The sequence below is a fragment of the Danio rerio genome, chromosome 2 (genome assembly GCF_049306965.1).
Source record: "Danio rerio strain Tuebingen ecotype United States chromosome 2, GRCz12tu, whole genome shotgun sequence".
Taxonomy (NCBI): Eukaryota; Metazoa; Chordata; class Actinopteri; order Cypriniformes; family Danionidae; genus Danio; species Danio rerio.
Window position 1 is genome coordinate 31273803 of NC_133177.1, and position 17451 is coordinate 31291253.

At 36.8% G+C, this 17451-nt stretch overlaps 1 protein-coding gene across 1 annotated transcript; it reads left to right on the forward strand.

Annotated features, from left to right (window-relative positions):
• Positions 1-12096: 12096 nt before the first annotated feature.
• Positions 12097-13077, forward strand: mc4r (melanocortin 4 receptor). The gene is given in 1 exon segment (NM_173278.1): positions 12097-13077. A coding segment is annotated over 1 exon segment (981 nt).
• Positions 13078-17451: the final 4374 nt, after the last annotated feature.

Consider the following 17451-nt stretch of genomic DNA (forward strand, 5'->3'; position numbering starts at 1 on the left):
AATCTTTCTTAAAGGTCACATGAAATCAAAACTAAGCATCCATGCAGTGTGTATCACAGCTCTAAGTGAATGAAAACCTCCAGCTGAGGTTTAAATCTGTAAGTGCACCACACTCACCATACTTCACAGTCAACTCAGAGTCAAATGAATGATTCTTTTGCCTGCACGAGTCAACATCAATACAAGACATAGCCAAATATGTAGTGCTGGGTCCGATAAAACGTAAACACGCCTGTCCCTTCAGACATTAACAGAGTACAAGGGATTGCGGAATTGATCATGATGCAAAGATTACTATCACTGAGAGATGGTCAGACATCCGGGTGTGGGGAGCAAAGGTTTAGCGTTAATTTTCAGACCAACACCATAGTATAGCCAACCTAGTGCTGTGTTTGTTCCTGTCATTTATCTGATGATTAATACAATAACCTATCCTGCAATGCAGGATTTGCCAGACGTTTGTTATTAAAGGAAGGAGCAGCAAACACTACTTATGTAGGGGATGTTGTCAATTGCTGTTACACAGTTTGTATGGACCCGTTTCTTCTTCCTCCAGATCCAGTTAGTTTTTTTCCTTCATACTCAATGTGAAGTGAAAATATGCATTTAATTGTATTTAATTGTTTGTTGTAACTTGTAATTGCTTCACAGCTTGTAATCACTTATTTATTACAGATCAGTGCTTGTAATGCATCCTGTTTACAAATCGTGTCCAAAACCACATTGAAACTGCAATGCGTACTTCTTTACCAATTTAAATGCATTTTGTGCTTGCTATCTCCTGCTGTTTCCTGCTATGGCCACCATCAGCTGTTCCTCCCACACGTGGTGTGGACAATTTTCAAAATAGTTACATTTTTGCCACTGTGTGGATTAAAGCTGAGGTCACGGGATCTGTCCTTTGCACCAGATACCAGCTGTTTCCAGGACTTTTCCGGGAGAAATGACAAGACGAGAGATGGGTCTGAAATACGGGAGATTCCCGGGTTAAAAGGGAGTGTTGGTAGGTATGGTTTTTGTAGTTCGCTGCATTGGAAAGTTCAAGCTTGGTGACCTGCAAAATTGCATCACATGATTACGTGAGATCAATCGAAGATCAAAACATGACCTCTCTGGACAGAAATTGAAAACATGGACCAATCGCTTGCTTTTTTTTAATGTCTAATCATCTTGTTTAATCCCGCCACTTTTTGCAGCTTCATACAACAGAATTTCACTTGCACAAACTCCAGTGTGACCACAGCATAATGTTGATTGTGTGTGTTGTTGTTATTACTTAAGGTTAAGAATAAACCAGTATGCTGGTGTTTAACTGCGTTGCTTTAATGCATTCCTGCATTGGACTCACTCATATACTCACACTAATTTATAACCGTGTTGGGGACATTTCTCTCTGTCTCACGCTGAACCCAGTCGACCAATCACAACAGACTGGGTCGTCAGACCAGTCAGCGCTGATTAGCATCACACAAAGTAGGGGTTTGGGAACAAATCACGCTGAAAAAATCATATGGGATAATTAGGAAAAAATAAATGCATTTTATAGAACAATGAAAGTGTTATTTGACCTTGCATGCATATCCACCTGTTGTTGGAGACCCCCAAAACCAAAATATGACCTTTAATAATGCATAATAGGGGCTCTTTAAGTGAACTATGTGGTGTTTTTAGTCATCCTATAAAACATCATATTGAATATATTGCACTAATGACTTAAATCATCCCTTGCACTTATAAGCCCTCCAGTTCTACTTCAAACCCGCCTCTTACATCTTTATACCAGAGGGTTATACAAAGGGTTACTCACATAACTATCACCAGCTTGCCTCTAAAACCTAAAATTCAAACCTAATTCTCATCTGGGTCATGGCACCAAAAACCCATTAGTGGTTATTATTCTCAACTCCAAGCAGGATTCAAACTGACCTTTTACTAGTGCACCTCATGGGATTAGGAGAAAGGTTTACTCATACAGCTCTCAATAGCACACCTCTGTTACAATCTAGTTTACTAGTTGTAATGTATATGCAAAATTGTTGAACATATTTGAAATCAGGAAGTTATACAATGCAGTCCAGGATAAAATATGAGAACATGCAATCTACAATGCAGATGGTGGAGCAGGCTATTGGTTGACTGAATTATCATAAGATTTTTGTTTTGCCACTGTTTAGGCAAATGGTTGCTGGTGGCGAACTGTACCTAAGATGTTGTCTAAAGCCTTGACGAAAGAAAGGAAAGATCTTGCCATCTACAACTACAAATCAGAGCCATGAGCAAAATGAAGCAAGAGAGCTGAATAATCTGCGAGGCAGTGGTCAACAGGTCAATTATATGGGTGGGCATGTGGAGGATGTCTGAGATCTGCCTGAGCATTAGAGCTGGTAGGGATTTGTCATGACAGACTCCTGCATAACTAGCCTAAATTATTGAGACGCAGAAGCAAACAAGGCCAGCTCAAGAAGAACGGCAGCGACTTATCTGGCATGTCAGGTAAGGAGACCAAACCCAGAGCAGCAGTACAACAGTGTAGTCCCCTATGTCAGCAGTGTGTGTGTGTGCGGAATATTAAGATTGACTTTCACTGCCATTTCTTGTTTCCAGTTCCACAAGAGATTACTGTGTGATCTCTTTACAGCCAGGCATCGTGCTTTGGCCCACCCTTCATGTGCGCTCACACTACACTTTAAAGTCCACTGACTTGCATATACATGAGAAGGTTGAACGATTCACATGTTCAGCTGTATGAAACACAAATATCTTATCAGTCAATCCCATTGTAGCAACTATTGAGACATGCCATAATGTGAAGGCAAATTTCAAACTGAGCATCAGAATTGTTGAGAAAGCTAGATTTCAAGATTTCACACTTAGCTGATAATTGGTAATAAGCTAGTTTGGCATGCTGTCCTGGGAGAGAGCCCCGAGCTCAAAACATAGATCTCGAGAACCCCCCCCCCCTCCTCCTGCTGCGTAAGGATTGCTAAGGTGATGTGTTGCTGACAGAATTGAATTTGGTGCTAATTTGGTTTAGTCAAGTCTCATGTTTTTGGGAGTGTGGGAGGAAACCGGAGGACCCGGGGAAAACCCACGCAAGCACGGAGAAAACATGAACTCCACACGAAAATGCTGTCCGGTTGGGTGGATACCCGAGTCGGAGGCATTTTTGGCTGTGAGGCTGCAGTTCTAGCCACTGGGCCGCCGTGCTGCCCTGTAGAAAAGAGGAGGTGGAAGGGGGGATTCTTCAAGACGAAGATGACTAAAGGTAAGATGTTTGGTTATTTATGCTGGGTTAGGAATAGTCTGATTAGTGGTTTGTACATTAGCTTGACTCGGGGCCAGCCGTGTCAATCATAAGCACGTGATCCTCTCGAAATTAGTTTATGAATAAACTTCACTTAAATGTCTTTAAACAAGATATGGATGTTGTTGCCAGACAGACTCGGCTGAATTTTAGCTGTAACTGATCTACTGGATTTTCATTATGTGTAAAGAATGGTCAGAAAAAGTGAAAATACCAAGTGTTTAGCAGTTCTTTGACGCTTTGTTGATGCCAAAGGTTAGTGGAGACAACAGTAACTCAATTAACCACTTGTTACAACCAAAGTCTTCATCTTCAAATCACACAACACATCAAACCCTGAATTTAGGTTCAACAAAATCTTACAACAGATGAATTGTAAAACATTGCCTGGATTGATGGGTCTCTATATGTGTCAACTTTTAGATATAAAGTTAGAAAATGGTATAAACAAAAGGAAAGTATGAATCCATCCCTGCCTTTTATCAACTGTCCAGACCGGTGGTTGTGGTGTATTATAGTGTGGGGTAGAGATCTGTGCGGGACTAAATTTTAAATCCTGCTCCCGCCCACATCCGCCAGGTTTTAGTCCGAACCCGACAGCTCCCCCTGATATTCAGCATTTGTTGTCTCGCTGCCCGACTCGCCCCGTTTTTTACCTGCTGCACCCGTTTCCGCTAACAAAACCAACCAGCTATACAGTGTCCAGATAGCCTATAAACACACACACAGGCAGCATCACACTCTCATTCACACACAGATACACACACATAGACAGCATCAAGCTCTCTCTTTTTTACACACACACACACAAACATAGACAGCAACAAACAAGCTAAACAAATCGATATTGTTAGACTGCCCGCTCTAGTTCAAATTACACCAGTTACCGACAGATAGCGCGCTTCATTTGGAAATTTATTCCAGCGCCGTAAGAAATCTGGTCGGGTCCCGCGGCTCCTGCAGTACAGCCGCAGGAATGCAGACCTCTAGTCTGGGGGATTTCTTCTTGGCACGTTTTGGGCATCTTAGAACCAATTATTAACTGTTTATTTTAATACGGTGCAGATTTTGTGATGGCTGATTACAATATAGACCAGTGGTTTTCAAACTGTGGTACTGTACGTGTACCACTAGAGGTACTCAGGCTTCCTTCTGGTGGTACGCAGAGGAAGGAAATATGTCATGTACATGCTACACATATTTCAAAATTTATCAAAAATTATGTATATAATATGCCATATATGACATATAGCCTATATTTCTGAGGTAATCTACCACGTTTTTTAACTGTGCAGAGTTGTAGCTGCTTTACTAGGCCTACTACGCTATTGTATTTCAATACTGCTCATCTTGGTGGTACATAGATAGGCAATTTTTTTCTGAGGTGGTACTTGATGAAAAACGTTTGAGAACCACTGATATAGACCATTTCAATGTGGCGATGTCATTGGCCCTTGAAAATTTCCTGTTTATTGTCAAACTATTTACTTTAAAAAAGGCAATCCAAACAGAACTTTTACGTTAAAATAGCTATCATAACATTCTTTATCTATATAAATTGATAAATAATGGGCGATAAAGCAATTTTATTGATTTACTCAAATGTGTAGTTTACTTCTATTTGTTTTTAAATAAAAATAGTTTTTCACTCTAACATGTGCGACTTCCCTTTGGACTCCCATAGTTACCCATGCATTTACCCATCCTGCTACCACAGAAACACGCAAACAACATGGCAGTGAGAAGAGGAGAACTCTCAAAATTGTTGTGCTCTATGAAATATGAAAACAGGGTGAGAATGTGGTAAAATCTAAAAATGTGGTAAAATCAGATGAGGGCTTTTTATTTTTCTGGATTGCTTTTTAAAACAGTCAGTTGGGTTTAGGGAATGGGGTGGGCAGGTCAATGGGTGCTTTAGAAAACACTGTTGGTTGGGTATAGGGAAGGAGAAGGGTGGGTTAGTCGATCAGTCAGTCAGTCAGTTAGTCGACAGCAGCCTCTGGTGAATTTATGTGAGAAGAGCAATCTCGAATAGCACTCGTGAGAGAAATGTAAGATCTCAAAAAGTGTATACATCGGCCTGTAGTGGATTCGTGAAAGCAAAAACTGCAAAAAAAAACAAAAAAACGTACCTCCTAGTACATATTTGGCGCTCTCCAGAAATGTATATAGCGGTACATTTTCAGAATCAGCCTGGGATGTTATGTTCACTGTCATTTTTTTATAAAATGTTTTAATTGAAATAATTAAATTATCATAAAAGTATTATATGCAATTGTAAACAGATCATTTAAATTTGAAAATTAAAATGACAGTTGGCAAGATTTTCTTCAACATTTTCAAATGTGATTTTTAAGAGATTAAAACAATAGATCCATTTTTGTGTGTGTGTGTGTGTGTGAAAAATCTGAGATTTTACAAAAAGAGCCATGTTACCCAGCCCTAGTAGAGCAACTGAGTGATCATTTCAATATGGGAAACAAATCTCTTTGGAATGTTTACAGCATGTTGTTAAATTTGTCAGAAAAAAATAACTATTTCTTACTTTGGTACAAATACTGAGAGGTTGTTTTTATCTTGTGCTCTCCCTAGAGCTACAAAATAATTTCTTGCTTAAATGATGCTTAATTGTTAGATTATCCTGGGTCAAAAATTCAATAAGAGCTGGGCGCAGCTTTCCCCCCACTATTAATCAACTACCAAAGACACTTTCATTGATGCAGGTGCTGTAAAACATTTCTCACATAGTAACCGGTATTCATGAATTATTCATTAAATATTAATAATGAATGATTTAAAAATATAACAAAACATACTGCTATTTTTTTAGAGTAATTTGCAACGCACGGAGTTTGCATCAAATATAAATGCTCTAAAGTAACATTGGATGCTGATTTTGTTGATCTAAGTTAATAATTCTTTAGGATCTTAATAAAGATATCTATAACTTACTTCTCATTGGTTGTGTAAAGAACACCCTTTTACCCTGTCAAAAACACCTTGGTCCACATATTGCTTCATATCTCTTTAAATGCTAATGATGTGCTACTTCCCCCACATTTCAGAATCAGGAATGGTCAACCAAACATCAAGCATTTGATGACTTTAGTCTGTATGAATGATGGGGAGCAGTATGGAGTATTTAAAGCTGTTTCCACATTATGATGACAAAATATGAGATCACAGCAAGCCGTTCCCAATCCCCACACGTATGCCCACTGTGGATAATTTGTCATATTTTTACATTGCAGCCCACCATTATCAATGTAAAATGTATTCTAAGCACAAGTGAACTAAACCAGCATTTACTAACTGTATTAAGCAAAACAAACACAAATAGAAGAAAAAAAAAAAAAACATTGCTTATATCTTTCAAATGATTGTATGTACAACTATATCTTTTGAATGCAATTTTGGTGCAAGTTCAGCTTCATATTGACAGAGGTTGTAAAGCATTTTTGTCCAAATACTGTTTTTATCCACTATTTCTTTCAGTATTCAAGCATGATATCAGTTTGGCACATAAATTCATTTTTAATAAGACACTCAGCATGTCAGTCTATTATTTGCATCATGGCCATCAAAATGTGGTTGCAATCAAGTATAGCAGGTTAGAATACCTTTGGTATTGCAGAGGCAAGTACAGTATATGACATCATAAATTGTGGCTGTGCCAGTGCAGAGTTTTTTATTTATTTATTTATTTTTTTGAGCTCTGCAAATGATCTACTAGAGAAAGTGATTACTAGCTGCTCCCCAGTGAGGTTGACCCTATTACACTGTACCACCCAGTGGGCAAAGCTATTAGAAACACCATCACTTTGAGGCATTTCACTTGAAGTTTAATAGGAAACCAAATTGCCTTGATTTCTCTTATACTGCTAGATAGAATTGTTAAAATATTTCTGTATATTTAAATATTTAATCTGTTTTCAGATTATTTGATTAACAACAAATAAGTTTCAGGAGCATTTTATATTAGACAGAACCATTAATTTTCCATCTAAAGGAATAATAAGCTGGCAAACATGGAGCCAGATCCATCTCAAAAATACAATTTTTAGAAAATATAATTCATACATCCACAACACAATTCACATTTACAAAATCCAATTAGCAAATTCGAATCATGACATCAAAAATATGCAAATCCAATTCATAAATTCAAAACAAGATTCAAAAATACACAAATCATATTCGTAAATTCAAAACACAATTTGTAAATACGCAAATTCAATTGTTAAACTCAAAACAGAATTCAAATTTATGCAAATCCAATTTGTGAATTGAAAACATTATTTTAAAATATGCTAATCTAATTTGCTAATTAAAAACAAGATTAAAAAATATTCAAATTCAATTTATAAATTCAAAACACAATTTATAAATACACAAATCCAATTCGTAAATTTAAAACACGATTTAAAAATACACAAATCCAATTTTTATATAAAAAAATATGACTAAAAATATGCAAATCCAATTCATAAATTAAAAACAAGATTAAAAAAATACACAAATCCAATTTGTAAATTCAAAACACAATTTAAAAAAACACAAATCTTATTCATAAATTGAAAACACAATTTAAAAATGAGCAAATCCAATTCGTATTCAAAACACAAACTCAAAATTAACACAAATTCAGTTAATTTTGTGAAAATATTTATGATTTTTACTTGTGAATTGATGAATTGTGTTGTATTTATGAATTGTGTTTTGATTTTACAAATTGGATTTTGCAAATGTGTATTGTACTGTGTGCATGTGTGAATTTTATTTAGTAAAAATTATGATTTTTGAGGCTGATCTAGCTCTTTAAGTAAATCTTATTATATTAAAAGTCAACATAACGTTTTTGTAGAAGTGCCTTTTGATTTAATGAAAAAGAGGATGTGAACTATTTCTTACATTCACAATTTTTTTCACATGCTCCTGCAACTCACTTTTTATAAAAATTAATTACTGTAATTGCATAAAACATATTACTCCATAAAATTATATAAAACATATTATATGAGAGCTAGTTTAAGGACAGGACGCATGGATGAGCTGTGGATGTTAAAACTCTAGAGGACTTGCTGATATGAAATGTGCTGAGAAGCTGTTGCCAATGAATCACTTACATGAAGAGTTTTCAGAGACTAAATAGTTTTGTACATTACACTGGAAAACATGGTTGGGTACAGACCTACACGCATACCAATGTGCAGTTACATACTGTATACTGAGGGTCAGTGAGGAACTACAATATCTCTGGGTCATTTTGAACCTTCTTTTTTTTTTTTTTAACAATGTGCTAGTTTTTGGACTTTAGTGAAACATGTAGGTCTGTATAGCTCATGAGAATATGAAGAGTGTGAGAGGGCTGATCTGACTAGAACATATCCAATGTTCCACCTTTCAGCCTGCTTAAGGCGTTTATATGAAACTTAATGTGTGGGCTTTGTATATTATATAACAATTGTGAAATGTATTTTTTTAATAGTTTTATGAAGAGCCAGTTACAATTTATTGTTTTATAAGGGTTATTCATAGCATTTTTATTTTTATTTTGCTTTAATAATTCATCTAAAACCATTTTGGGATTTGTGAGGATTATGTGCATGTTTAGCTTGAAGGCACACTAGTGGCTATTTCTCCCTGTGATATATCCTTCAAAGAAAGGGCAGATTCAGAATAAATTACATTTCATATTTTGCAAGAACATGTAAATAGATCATGTGCCATTATCACATCACTACACTGTTTGAGATATAACTATAGCTAACAATTAAATACATCAAAGACTTTGAAAGAAAATGAACACATATTATCCACTTTTATGATCATTATTAAGCAAAATACAGATGTTGTTATGAATAATTCATTCAAATGAAGTTCAGGTACATTTTCTTCTAAAATGAGCATTTTTTCTCAGCCTCCTATGTTTATGTTCAGTCATTTTACTTCAAAGGAAATTAAAATAACCTACTTGTCACCATAAACCTGATATCACCAAACCTACAAACAAGAGTCTGAGAAAAATGCTTATTTTGTGTGAACAGTTTAGAACTCTAACTCAAATTTAGTTGAATCTTTTCTAGTTTTTTTAAATTTATTTTTAACTCAGTGAAAACCTGTTTGTTTCCTGTCTTCATTAAGCAGGAGTATCTGATTTGTGCCATATTGATAGTATCTATTATCAATCGCAGGAGGGCTCTTCACACTCTGTAATTGATTTTTTTTTTACATTCGGAAAACTGTAGAATCAGTAGGTTGAAGAGAGATGAGTCAGCTCTGATTCACTAGCCTCATTAGGCATTTATAAAACACAAATGGGATGATTTGTTAGATGGTGAGCTGAAACTGTAAATTAAACAACAGGTAAAGAAACCATGACTTTTCAATATGTGGATTTTGCTATCTCTGTTTATGCAATCTACACATAGGCAACAGGTCTATACATTGAATGAATCACTGTACAATATATATATATATATATATATATATATATATATATATATATATATATATATATATATATATATATATATATATATATATATATGCATATATACAATACAATAATTCATATGAATAGTTAATTTAAAATGTTAATTTATTTACAAATTTGTGACTGTTTCATAAGTGAATCATTGAATTATTCATGTAACAGATTTATTCAAAGCACATTTATTTAATAAACAAAACAAGTGACCAGGCACGAGCACAGGAAGGGCTCAACCAGAACACGTGCCCTTTTTTGTCTTGGATTAAAATTGCCCCTCAGAAATGAATGTGCAATGTAAGTGCATCATCCAGGTATTTAAAGTGTTCTTATTCTTTTAAGAATTTTCAGTATGAATTTACAGCTTGTACTATTTATTTTACAAAATAGAAACGTTAAGCGCGAGTAATTTACATGTTAACTCAATACAAAGGTGCGATTAGACATCCTGTGGCACGATATGCACGAATGCCGTGGCGCGAATGACGAGAATTGCCCGGTGCGAATGGCGTGTTGGGAATTGAGCGTTTTGCATGTTGAAACCGCTTAGCGCACGAATCGCTCGAGTTTGAAAATCTTTAGCGGACATTTGCACCACGTTAACCAATCAGGAGCTTGCTCTTGTGAGGGCATGATTATGACGTAGCGCCTGTTGTTGGTGTCCAGGGGGAAAATCCTCCTGCCTACACTGACAACAGTTCATCAAACTGGGCTCGGCTCAGTCAGAAACACCGCTGAAAGCCTCCGTTCAGGTTAAGTTTCTGGAGGAGTTTATGAGCTCACAGAGCTGGGTGCACCTCTGAAAGGATCTAGTGGACTAAGACCAGGCTCCAAACGAATCGACGATGTTTTTCAGCCTTTCTAAAGCACATAAACACAGTTATTTTCTCAATAAAATTCATGTTAGCCATTAAGCAACAAAGCTACAGTCTCCGGGCAGACAGAAGCCCTGCCCATCACATGAATCCGTGTCTGTTCTGAAGTGAATTTGACGCGCGAATGAAGCGGATTTAACGCACAAATGAAGTGAGTAACTCAAAATGTTCTTGCGTCTCTTTATGCGTGAATAGCTCGATTTATTTGCGCATTTTGCGTCTGGTGTGAACACAGCATATTAGTGCACATGATTTGATACACACCTATTGCATCTTTCTTATAACTGATTAATTCAAAACACTGATTTATTCAGAATCATCAGAAACATTCACCCTTTTTGTGAGCATTCATTCAACTAATTGAAAAGACTGTCTTGATGAGTAAATTAAAAATGTGATTGTGAGGATTTATTTAAGCTGTTGATTTGTGCAAGGCACATTATTGCTTCTTTTCTCACTGTTTAGCACTTAGCATGCTAATATGTGCTATTGCTAGTTGAAGGTTTGCTACAGCTACTACAATTCAGTCATATACTGTAACAAAATATATACGATGCTGAACTAACTAATAGTGTCAGGGAAGCATAAAATACCTTTTTACTGCTTAATTGAGTCACTTAATATGACTTTAGTTTGAAATTAAGCTATTGATGTACGCAGAACCGAGTTATATGATGAAATCATGAAAACCCAGCACACATTTTTTGTATATTCTCTTTTTATTGAACCGATGCGTAGCAGCAGCAACATCAGACTCACAGTCATGCTGTTGGCCTGAATACACTGATATTGGATTTACTCCAGGGATATTGTCTAAATATAAACACAAAGCACTTGCAAGGCAGACTGAATTCGTTTTGCATCATTCTGAAGCAATGCTGGCTCTATGAAATCATTCTTTTTTTGAATTTTATTAAGGATTTTTATCTGTTTATTAACACCACAGGCATCCCCATTCATTCACTGACCTCCTTCTGATATTAGCTCACATCCATCAATCAGAGCAGCCTCTGATTGGTGCAGAAGACTGGAGGAGGAGCCTACGCTCAGCATGCCAGACCGTAGCAGTGGGGGCAAGAGCATCTCACTCGCCTGCCTGCCAAAGTGCCGTAGACACTCTGGAGACCGACTGCCTCACTCTTAATGCTGCATATTGCTGTTTGCACTTCAACAGAGTCAGTGTTTCCTGATTTAGTCAGTCAGCGCTGTCTCCCGTCCTCTGATTGTCTATTCTTCTTGTGTGGGAGGCTCTTTCTAGGACATTTTTGTCGCTTTGGAGGAAGAGTTATCGCAGAGGTGAGGTGACGGATGCTGACACAATACTTGCTTTCTCTGATCTACATGGTGGATGATGTTTCATCACACCTGCAAGCCTGATGAATTCACCAGACTGACTTAAACAGGGATCAATCAGACGATTCAAGGAAATGAACACCTCACATCATCATGGACTGCATCATTCATTTCGGAACCACAGCCAAGGAGCTCTGCCGGTGGGAAAGCCCTCTCATGGTGACAGAGGATCAGCTTCTGGATGCTACGAGCAGCTGCTGATCTCCACGGAGATCTTCCTCACGCTCGGCCTGGTCAGCCTCCTGGAGAACATCCTTGTGATTGCAGCCATCGTCAAAAACAAGAACCTACATTCCCCTATGTACTTCTTCATCTGCAGCTTGGCTGTAGCAGACTTGTTAGTGAGTGTCTCCAATGCTTCGGAAACAGTTGTGATGGCGCTCATCACTGGAGGCAACCTGACCAACCGTGAGAGCATCATTAAGAACATGGACAACGTGTTTGACTCTATGATCTGCAGCTCTCTGTTGGCCTCCATTTGGAGTTTGTTGGCCATCGCGGTGGACCGCTACATCACAATCTTCTACGCTTTGCGCTACCACAACATCATGACCCAGCGGCGGGCGGGCACCATCATCACCTGCATCTGGACCTTCTGCACAGTCTCCGGCGTACTCTTTATCGTGTATTCAGAAAGCACCACTGTTCTCATCTGCCTCATCAGCATGTTCTTCACCATGCTGGCGCTCATGGCCTCACTCTACGTCCACATGTTCCTTCTAGCCCGGCTGCACATGAAACGGATCGCCGCCTTACCTGGAAACGGCCCGATATGGCAGGCGGCGAATATGAAGGGCGCCATTACCATTACTATACTACTGGGGGTGTTTGTGGTGTGCTGGGCGCCCTTTTTCTTGCACCTCATCCTCATGATCTCCTGCCCGCGGAATCCTTATTGTGTCTGCTTCATGTCACACTTCAACATGTATCTGATCCTCATTATGTGCAACTCGGTCATAGACCCGCTCATATATGCCTTCAGAAGCCAAGAAATGAGGAAGACCTTCAAGGAGATCTGCTGCTGCTGGTATGGACTTGCATCTCTGTGTGTATAAGTGCCGATTTTATTCTGACAGCACTTAGCAACTGGAAGATGCTGAGAATTTTGTGTATGGTAATTCTACTGTGCAGATGTGATACTGTGGTCATGCTGACCAAACAAACCTCCTTGTGATGAGCTCATTTAAATGATTTTTCGTTTAGTTTTTTCACTGACGTGCTGTTTTAGGGTGTTTATTTCTGTATAGAAGTGTTGTTGATTTCAGCTGCCGAGTAATACATCGAAAAGTGCCAGTATGTAAAAGCAATCTGTGGCACTGTGTGTGTTGTGATATTGGTGGCACGAGCACGTGCACAACATTTGGCAACTGTGATTATGTTCTGTTAGCAGGTTGGTCTCCTGATTTTTCAGCCTGAGGGCTGTTGCAGCTTGATAAATGTTACAGATTGCATTTATTTTTATATTTTGTAAGTTAAGGAGATGTTATTTATTTATTTTTTGCAACGCCATCTCATTGTGCAAATAAAACTACATCAAAAATATTAAGCATGGCTAATAGATTTTCTTGCAGTGATACTAGATTTGATTTATGTATGAGGATCTTATTCTTGTCACTGTGCCACAGTGGCGCAGTGGGTAGCACGATTGCCTTACAGCAAGAAGGTCGCTGGTCCGAGCCGCGGCTGAGTCAGTTGGCATTTCTGTGTGGAGTTTGCATTTTCTCCTCGTGTTTGCGTGGGTTTCCTCCAGGTGCTCCGGTTTCCCCCACAGTCCAAAGACATGTGGGGTAGGCTAAATTGTTCGTAGTGTATGTGTGTGAATGGGAGTGTATGGGTGTTTACCAGTGATGGGTTGCAGCTGGAAGAAACTTTCAGGAAAAATTGATCAAATATTTTTTTAACAGTGTAACATTACAATTCCAAATGTGTAATCTACTTAAATACACATTTATAGTTATTAAATCAAATATAATTATATGGTATGATTCAATTGAATAAATGTATCAAAATATTAAAAGGTAAACTATCAAATAAATAAATAAATAAATAAATAAATAAAAATAATAATAATAAAATAAATAAATATAGCTCTGTCTATCGACTATCTATCAACTGTCTAGTTCTGACTATCAACAACAAAAAAAAACATATAGCTTAAAGGGGCTAATAATTTTGACTTAAAAATGTTTTTTTATTATTATTAAAAACTGCTGTTATTCTAACTGACATAAAACAAATAATATATAAGAAAAAAAATGATCAGACATAATGTGAAAATTTCTTTGCTCTGTTAAACATCATTTGAGAAATATTTAAAAAAGAAAAAAGAAATAAATCAAAGGGGGGCTAATAATGGGGACTGACATCAACTGTATGTATTATAATATATAACACGTAAACATTACACATACAGTTGAAGTCAAAAATATTAGCCCCCCTACAATTTTTTTTATTTTATTTTTTTATATATTTCCTAAATGATGTTTAACAGAGCAAGGAAATTTTCACAGTATGTCTGATAATATTATTTTTTCTGGAGAAAGTCTTATTTGTTTTATTTTGGCTAGAGTAAAAGCTGTTTTTTATTTTATATATTTTTTAACCCATTTCAGGGACAAAATTATAAGCCCCTTTAGGGTAATCTTTTTTCCGATAGTCTACAGAACAAACCATCATTATACAATATATTGCCTAATTACCCTAACCTGCCTGGTTAACCTAAATAACTAAAAACTAGTTAAGTTTAAACGTCACTTTAAGCTATATACAAGTGTCCTAAAAATATCTAGTCTAATATTTTACTGTCATCACGACAAAGATAAAATAAATGTTATTAAAAATGAGTTAATAACACTATTATATTTAGAAATGTGTTGAAAAAAAAATATTTTCTCCGTTAAACAGAAATTGGGGAAAAATTAAACAGGGGGGCTAAAAATTCTGACTTCAACTGTATATAATAATATATGACATATTATAATAATTTTTTTTTTTTACCAAAATGATGCGTTTTTACATGTTAGAAAAGGATGAGGCAGTAAGAATGGTAGGCCATGACATGTTAAAGCCTGTAAAGCCCTGATATAGGCTATTTATATTGGTTTACTTCAGATTTCATTCACTTTGGCTCCAGCTTTACCGTCATGGAGCTCAAAAGTTAAATCTCCATTACAGCTGGCAGAAGATTGCCTGAGGCTGGCTTTTTTGTCACTCTGTTTTGAAGGTTACCATAATGTGCTGGAGAGACTCTCATCTAGCGCAACAAAAGAAAGAATTTCTGTCAGTTTGCGCATACACTAAGCTCTCTCATATGCATGTTTTCTTTCTTCCTACAGAAGTATTACTTGACCTTTAAATCAAGGCCAGCTTAGCAAAAGGTATTGACGAAAATATTGTGAACATTTCTCTCAGCATGCTGAGGTCTATAATACCTGGAGAAAGCTGTCAGCTGGAATTTCTATGATCATTTACTGTGGCTCAGATGGTGCCTCACCACGAAGAAGGGACCCTCTGCAGGCTTTGATCATGGGCTCTGTTTCCTAATTACAGGTGGTTTTGTGCCCAAGCCGTCTGTGACAAGGTATTTTAGAGTCACATTGATGAAATGACACCTTGACAATTCGAACTGGTGAATGACCCTACAAGAGCCACAGTCGGTCCCAAAACCTTGACTCATATGAAGTTCAGCAAGGGGGTAAAATGTAAGTCTACACATATGCAGTGAAAAGTCAAAATTAATTATTTTTTAAAATTCTTTTTTAAATATCTCTGAAATGCTAAACCACAGAGAGCAAGGACAACTTCACAGCGTTTCCTATAATATATATATATATATATATATATATATATATATATATATATATATATATATATATATATATATATATATATATATATATATATATATATAAATAAAAAAAAAAAAAAAATATATATATATATATATATATATATATATATATATATATATTTTTTTTTTCCGGAGAAAGTCCTATTTCATACAGTTGAATAAAAGCTTTTTTTGGAAAAAAGGTCAGTATTATTAACCCCCTTAGTAAATGTACATTCACCAGCTACTTTACTAGGTACACGTTACTAGTACTGGGTTGAACCCCTTTTGCTTTCAGAATTGCCTTAATCCTTCATGGCATTGATTCAACAAGGTACTAGAAAATTCCTCCGAGATTTTGGTTCATATTGACATGATAGCATCATGCAGTTGCTACAGATTCGTCGGCTGCACATCCATGATACGACTCTCCCATTCCACCACATGCCAAAGGTGCTCTATTGGATTGAGATCTGGTGACTGTGGAGGCCATTTGAGTACCGTGCATTCATTGTCATGTTCCAGTCTGAGATGATTTGCGCTTTATAACATGGTGCATTATCCTGCTGGAAGTAGCCATCAGGAGATGGGTACACTGTGGTCACATAGAGATGGACATATATACTCAGGTAGACTGCAGTGTTGACACGATGCTCAATATGTACTAATGGGTCCATTGACACGATCTTCAATTGGTACTAATGGGCCCAATGCGTGCCAAGAAATGATTCACTATACCCTTACACCACGACAACCAGCCTAAACTGTTAATTCAAGGCAGGATAGATCCATGCTTTCATGTTGTTGACTCCATATTCTGACCCTACACTCTCAGAAGTAAAGGTACAGAATTGTACCTTTTAAGGTACAAGTGGCCCGTCACTGGGGTGGTACCCTAAAACGTACAATTTTGTTTCTCTATTTAGAGGTACAAAATTGTACCTTCTACATTTGTACCAATTAAGGGACAATCTTGTACCTCCAGGGATCTACACTAATACAAAGACCACATGAATACGGTTTAAAATCTATAAACACATTAAACAGGCTACATCAAGTACTGCACTTTAAAAGCACTTTTAAAGTCCAAGGTATTTGTCTTTTGCCAAAATACTCAGTCTACATAAATAATTTGTCACCAACATTTTCTTTGTATTTCAGAAGGCAACATGTTTCTCTATAAATTGCTTCAACAGTGCAGAAAACCATAAATATCAGTAGGCTCTTCCTCAACATCAGTAGATTCATCCTCAACTTCCTTAAGTGGAGTTGTACTTTGTTATAACACAATAAGTTTATGCGTTTGGTAAACATGACATGTAAGGCACTCATAATTGGAAAATGATCTTTGATAGTCATTAGGTTATTTAAAAAAATGCTTCATGCATGAATGACAGCAGTGAGATGAACTCTGGTTACTGGAGTAGGTTGAGGCTTGTCACCATCCACAATTCATCAAAACATTCCCTCTCAGAAACATCAAGGTGTTCTTCAACTGAGATAGATTTGTCAAATATTTATATTCGTCCAATGTAAATGTAAATCCCATCAACTCTGAAGAGTACTATGACTTGTCTTGTTAACACAGTTGTCCAGTCGG